Below are 7,053 nucleotides of genomic sequence, written 5' to 3'. Positions count from 1 at the left end.
CATTTTAAATATATAAGTGCATTGTTTGTTTGTATATTTGGCTCAAAAGTTTGGTTGTGGGTTCTTAATAACAGGAAACCCAAAACTAACTTGCCCATAAGCTATTAAATTCTTTAGGTGGACCCCACTTTCCATTCAACCTTCACAATATTCATTAAATGCATTACTTGATTGTTATTATTATTTTTTCAATAAGTACTTTTAACTAGAAATATTATTTTTTTGATAATTATATATTTCAAATGTTCACCTGAAGATCNAATGATATGTGTATCACACTGTGTATCATTTGTGTATCACATATGTATCATATTTGTATCAATTGTGTATCACATGTATATATCCATGTATACCTGTGTGTGAGATACATGCGTGATACATGTTTGATACATGTGTCGCAGAAGACTTTTTTGAACTCGATTTAATTACGAATTTTGATACAAAACCAGTCCAAATCACTCCAATCTCTCAATTTGTATATTGACTTATCTATATATTTTCAATGAATTTCAACTATACCCATTGAAAAAATTCCTTTTTTGTTTAGATTTTTGGAATATTGTATAGATTTTTGATTTCATCACCTTATTTGCTACCTCGTCCATGAAATTACCTTTCCGTCTTGTATCTAATGTTGCTAATCACGCTTAAAAATATGGAAGGTGATTTTTGCATGTGTTTCTTTGAGAGAAAGAACTCTATTATTTGGTTTTTCAATTTTTGTTGGCTAGTTTTGGTAAGTCTATGACTAATGGTTAGAGGTTGGTAAGTTGAGATTTATTTGGGACATTTGTGTAAGTTTCCCAAAAAAAAAACAATAATTGGGCCCGTGCATCGCATGGTACATCTAGTATATTTAAAATAAATAACATGTTAACCACCACGTAATCTTTAATACAAGAAAAGAACTAAAAATAACAGAAATCAAAATCGTATGCAAGGCACTTTTTCTGAAATGTCCTCTTCTTCCTCGATCCAATCAAATTCCAATCTTCATTACAAGTATAGCCTCCTGTAGCCATGTCATCATGGCTCCCTCGTTCTTTAGCCACCAATCTCCATCTCGAGGAGGAAGAAGACAAAAACAATACCAAAAACGACGTCGTCACTCATTCCTCCAATTCTCTTGGAGACGAAAATGAAATTTCAATTTACCAGGAAATCGATTTAGAAGAAAATGGATTTGATTGTAATGACGTTGATTCCTCCGATGTTAACGAAGGCGGCGGGGGTGTTAAGGAAGACTTGTCCGAACTGAAAGAAACCTTAACTCGTCAACTATGGGGTGTCGCTTCATTTCTCGCTCCTTCGCCACCACCTCCTCCTCCTCCACCTCCGACGGCGGCAGTTTGGACGGTGAAATCGGAGCATTTGGATGCCGTTCTGGACCGGACAGATTCGGCAGATCGATCAGGTTCAAGTGGTGTATCGGAGGAGGAAGAGAGGGAATATGTTGGAGACATGGGGGTTTTTCTAGAATATTCGAATTATGAAGTGGAGGAGGATAGTTTATTTGATGATGCAGTTGGAGTAACTGATGAAGCATTGGGCTTCGCAAGGAATATAGCTCATCATCCCGAGACTTGGTTGGATTTTCCCTTAGAGGAAGACGACTTTGACGGTATGTATTTTACATTTTTTGTTGGTACAAAGTTTTTGATTGTTTCTTTACTTTTTTTCAAATAAATTATTTAGTCTTTTTTATACCAGTGGGGCAGAGTTTGAAATTTTGTGAATAATGGCCTCACCCCTTACCCTGGCTTTGGCGTAGGGTTGAACTGGTTAAGTGCACCTAACCCAGATCAGGCATTGTGCTCTTGCCACTAGTCACCAAAGCCTGGATAAATTACTTAGTCTTGGAATGGATCAGGTTCGAATAAAGCTGAATGGATATGGAGGATCCATATAATCGACCTCAACTAGTTTCTGATTGAGTCGTTGATTGATTGATTGTTTAGTTTGTGGTGACTGTTCTTAAAATGGATGGTTTAGTCTATAGAATGTGATTAAGGTGTGAGTATCACTGATAATTGGTGCAAACATTTTTCAAATTTTTGTTTCTTTGTTTGTCTAGCAGACGTCAAGGTTATAGTGTATAGCACTCTGGGTGATTCCTTCTGAATTTATCTTTGGAGAAATTCACAACTGCATTCGAAAGACCTCTGATTAGGTAGGAACAATTTTGCCCCTGAACCATCTTATTCGAGAATTAATTGACTAAATAGAGAAAGTACAGAGCATGGAAACCGGTGCTAAAACAGTACTGATAAGGAACAAAAAGATAGTACTGTGTATGAAAGCTGATTTTAGTAAGAGTCTAAGTCATATAATAAAGTTGAAATGCTGGAGATGCTTGATAAGTGCATTTTCTATTAGTACTTGTTGCAGTCGGCAGAGGTTGTTTGTATAGTTTAACAATACAAACCTTGGTATCAAATTACCATCCATAATGGTGCTTCAAAGTATGTTGATGATTCAGTTGCAGTTACTACATTGAACTGGAGTACTGAAATGTTTGAGAACTCGCTTCAGTTGAAATCAAGCCGATCTCATCCTATTAAGTCAACAGTATTATCCAAAGCGAAAAGTGCATAAAATAGCTAATCTCTGTCGGGCTTTAAGTGCATAATGCAATTACAGCGTGAGGTTTAGGGAAGAAAAGTGCAAATAAAGTATGAAATAAAATGATATATATGTATATTAAGAATATAGCTATAAGCAGAAACAAAATTTACATGGACAAAGGAATTAAATTTGTTTACAAATAAGTGAAATATATATTGTTTAGTTGTGGTCTCTTAAGGAGAGAGCCCACTGGTAGGCGTATGCCTTAGCGCTTTGGTGACTGCAGTGAACTACCAGGTAAGCGAGGCAAAGTGCTCAGCCTGTTTTGCACCTGGCTTCAATGCTTAAGTGCCCTTAATCGACACTTTGACAACACTGGCAGAAAAGCACATTCTTAATAGGTTGAGAGGATCAATATGAATCGAATTGGCCATGGAAAATGTTATGGAGAACCAAAGCACCTATTAAAGTGGCTTGTTTTGGATGGGTTGCTATCAGAGAAGCCAATTTAACTCAAGATAATTTACAAAAATGGGGTTTCTGCCTAAGTAACAGATGCTACTTATGTGAAGAAGGGTTGGAAACTGTTAATCATCTATTTATCCATTGTAAAATTGCTAAACAGTGCTGGGAGCTTTTTTTGAATCTGTGTGGTGTTTCGTGGACTATGCCTCCGGACATAAAATCTCTACTGGTCAGCTGGAAAGGGCAGAAGTTATCAAGGAATCAGAAGCAACTATGGTGGACCATCCCTCTATGCATTTTCTGGACCATCTGGGAAGAAAGGAACAATCTTTGAGGCCAAGAGGAATCACATTGCTAGAAAAAAAAATACTTGTCTTCAAAATTTATTTTTTTGGTGTAAGAAATGTTTAGTTGAAAGTCTAGATCATTATATGGAGTTTTTGGATGTGCTAAGCAACTTGTAACTGAAAGTATGCTATTATAGGTGTTGTCTGATCCTGGTGTAATCTTATGTACCATCTTGGTACTTTTATCAATAAAACCTTTACCTTATCAAAAAAAAAAAAAATAGGTTGAGAGGATCAAAGAATGTCAGCTGGAAGCACAATTTGGTTTAATCCTGATATGGTTCCTTTTTTTGTTTAGGCTCGTGGAATGGCAAGACATTCGATGATGTGAATTTGAATGATGAGCTTTGATTCCTTTTATCCTTGCATTTGTAGTTGCTTGACCTAGTTGAATTTTCATGGAGATTACAGAAGAAAGTTAACTGAGTGACTGTATTTGAGTTTGGTACAGATCTGTTATAATAGTAGTTGAAAGATGTGAAAGGATGTGGAAAGATCACATCAGATGTCAAATACTATAGAATTGATATTCTGATATGCTAGTTTGACAATAAGAAACACTACTAAGCTTTGCTTTTTAAGGAATGAATTAATTCTTGTTGAGATGGATAAAATAGAAAGTAAGTCAAAAACCATACGATAAAGACAGGGAGCTGATGTTGCATCTATTTCCTGGTCTGCAGCATGGCTTGAGTTTTTTAATTTTGCCTTCAAAAATCACTGCCTTTTCTGGTTGGTATATTATCTTCTTTCTTCCTTTGTTACTCATGCTAGGGTCAACCGTGAAAGCATCCTTTGATGTATATTAAGGATGTATGCATTGTATGTATATGTATATTTGAGGTATTGTTGATACTTAATAATATCTTAGTCCATTTTTTTAAGTAATAAAATGTGGTTATGTTTCCAAAAAACTATCATGAATATTTTTTTCTCATCTGTTTAGATTTTGAGACCTCTGAAGCCCAACAGAAGCATGGATTTGCTGTTGAACGTCTGGCACCGAGATTAGCTGCTCTCAGAAATGAACTTTGCCCTGTCCATATGAGTGAGGGTTACTTTTGGATGGTTTATTTTGTTCTTCTTCACACAAGACTCAATAAACATGACGCTGAGCTGTTGTCTACACCCCAGGTTTGTTAATACTCTGCCCTGCTTATAAGATCATCACTGAAATGAGTTGCACAATCATGATGATCACTCAGCAAGCACTCCATACCTTCACCAACCCAAAGGGATTTTCTTGAAAATCCAACCAGAATTTTTTATGATAATCACAATTGATTAGTTAGTTATGCTCAAAAGCTTGTGGGTAACAGATAACCCAACTCAATTTGCTAAAAAATTGCATGAAACACGATTTGTTGGAGTCAATTTATGAGTTTAAAGCAACAGCTGGTTGAGTTGCCGTCCAGAAAGTTAATGATCTCATCTGTGTTAGTTATTTTAAAGGAGAAGTTATTCGGGAGCAGGTAGAACTGAAACAGCCTTGATTTGGTTCAAGCCCCTGTTATCATTGCTAGAAGCAATTTTATTTCTTGATCATGAGTAGTTTTAACCAAGAGTATTGCCCGATAATGGGGTATTGTGCATCACCAGAGTAGTTCCAATGATGGATGTGTTGTAATTTTACTTGTCCTACATTCTGTATCTACAAGGCTTCACATGATAATTAGCTAGTCTCTGTGCTCTATTAATTTTTGTGAGCTCATTTCTCAGCTTGTTGAAGCAAGGGCTATGTGGATGCGAGAGCTCCAAAAGAAGACAAAACCTGACTCAGATTTTTTTGGTATGAATACGCTTCTCTTGAAGGAGAGCACATATTCGCCATGTGAAGACTTCGATTCCACCTCATCCGAAGATGCTCACTGTAGATTTTTTATGCCCCAAAGGAGTTTTGCATTTGAGACCACTCCTGACATTGAAACTGAGAAGCTCGAACATGGAAGTACAGAGATCCAGTTTATTGACAAGGTTGTTACTGAAGAAAATCCTCCTAGTAAGATCTTAGATAAGGAGTTGGTGGCTGGTCCTTCTTTTAAACCACCATTCTTGGACTATGATGAGCATGAGGATGATTGGCTACAAGACATTGAAGAGTCAGAAGGCTACTCTGGCACTGGAATTTTAACGGGAAATGAGGAGGAAATTTCATTTAGTGATCTTGAGGATGATATTGATTGTACGATGCCAGTGAAATCAAAATTATTTTAGAAAGTTGTATTCCAGCCCCCATATCTCCTGAATTTTTGCATCTTCATGGAGCTTCTGATTTATTCTCAGTGGACACATCCGAACGCTGACCTCTCAGGATTCTGGAGCCTAAAAGGGAAAAGTGCCCCTGGATGTTTCCATGGTTCAGTCTCGTCTTGCTGAATCTTAACTTGTTCCGGCAGCTTGGAAGTGTTAGCACTTCATGAATGATCTACAATCTTGCTTCTCATGCTTGCTGCAATTTGGGGGTCCCACTTTTTGAGGTTGGTGATCCCCTATCCTTGCCGTCATGAAACTCAGAAGAGCAATATTGCGTTATAGTGTAAGTCAGTAATCGGTGTGTAATTGTAAAATGAGTTTCTTCTTTTGGTATAGCTTCTTCATTCTTTTCATTTTTGAGGTCATACGTAGTTGACCTGGGGAAGGCGTAATTGCTTGTCCCCCAAAACTGTGATTATATTTGTACATAGGCTTCAATGCCGATGGAAATTTCCAAGTAAAGAGTGGATGGCATAGTGGGTGTTGCATTATGAAGCATGAAAATCTACTCCTTGAATTGGTTTTTGTAGTTCCATATCGAGTTACATGAGAATGCTGTCAATGAGAAAGCCTTTGCTGAAACACTGGGAAAAGACCCACAGGGCGTGCCTCTCCTTTGTCCCCCGAGTCGCCGTAAATGCCTCTATTTGTATACACGAGTGTTTAGCTGTGTTATATAGGATGTGATTCGCTTGAAGCAAAATGAAGCCTTATCAATTCAGTTTCTTTTATTCCTTAAACACTGGTAAGACATATCAATCAGATGACGGGTGTTTCATTATACTGATCTTCTAGTCTGTTTTTAGCTTGGCTAGATAAAATGCAGAATTTTAGATTTGCCCCCTAGTGAGATAGTTGATCGATTAATTGATTGTACTTTAAAACTAAAGAATTAGTATACTAAAATTTCTAGCTAATGTAAACTGATTTCTTAAAAGGTCTCCTCGAACTGGATTTCAATATTTTGAAATCAACTAGTACTAGTTATGGAGAATACTAAAAGAGGGTATTACACATGGGTTATTATTAAGTCACATGATCGGTCCACGCAAAGCGGTTGGCGGCAGCAGAACAATGTGGCGCAAGAGCAATTAGTTAGAATATCAAAAGGATCCCAGAAATCCAGACAAGCTTTCCCAATATTTCCAGAGAAATGTTTTAGAAAAATCGCTATTCCTTTTCGTCCTTTCATTTTCCCAATAGAATTTCCTTCTCCTCCTTTTACCATTTTCATTACAACAACACCAAAACAACATCATACCCAGTATATTCTCACATGTGGGGTCTGGGAAGGATAGTGTGAGTGCATATCTTACCCCTACCACGTAAAGATAGAGAGGCTATTTCCAATAGACCCTCGGCTCAGAAAGGTAAGGAGGAGAAGAAGAAGCAAAGGGAGAAAAAAAAAAAAAAAAAAAAAAAA

General features: G+C 37.0%; 1 protein-coding gene across 1 annotated transcript; it reads left to right on the top strand.

Moving 5' to 3' along the window:
• On the top strand, nt 894-6,147 carry LOC109225402. The gene is made up of 3 exons (XM_019390050.1): nt 894-1,621; nt 4,324-4,511; nt 5,097-6,147. Exons 1-3 carry the CDS (start codon nt 1,021-1,023, stop codon nt 5,589-5,591), a joined length of 1,284 nt encoding a protein of 427 aa, XP_019245595.1. The 5' UTR covers nt 894-1,020; the 3' UTR covers nt 5,592-6,147.

The sequence above is a fragment of the Nicotiana attenuata genome, chromosome 5, assembly GCF_001879085.1.
Source record: "Nicotiana attenuata strain UT chromosome 5, NIATTr2, whole genome shotgun sequence".
Lineage (NCBI taxonomy): Eukaryota > Viridiplantae > Streptophyta > Magnoliopsida > Solanales > Solanaceae > Nicotiana > Nicotiana attenuata.
The sequence above is the reverse complement of the archived record's forward strand: the minus strand, read 5'-3'. Positions and strand labels throughout refer to the sequence as shown.

Bases quoted from the DNA above. Each gene is read 5' to 3' on its own strand.
- LOC109225402 (XM_019390050.1), top strand. From the start codon at position 1,021: ATGTCATCATGGCTCCCTCGTTCTTTAGCCACCAATCTCCATCTCGAG. The intron at 1,622-4,323 runs GTATGTATTTTA...TCATCTGTTTAG, and splicing joins AGAGGAAGACGACTTTGACG to ATTTTGAGACCTCTGAAGCC. The intron at 4,512-5,096 runs GTTTGTTAATAC...CTCATTTCTCAG, and splicing joins AGCTGTTGTCTACACCCCAG to CTTGTTGAAGCAAGGGCTAT.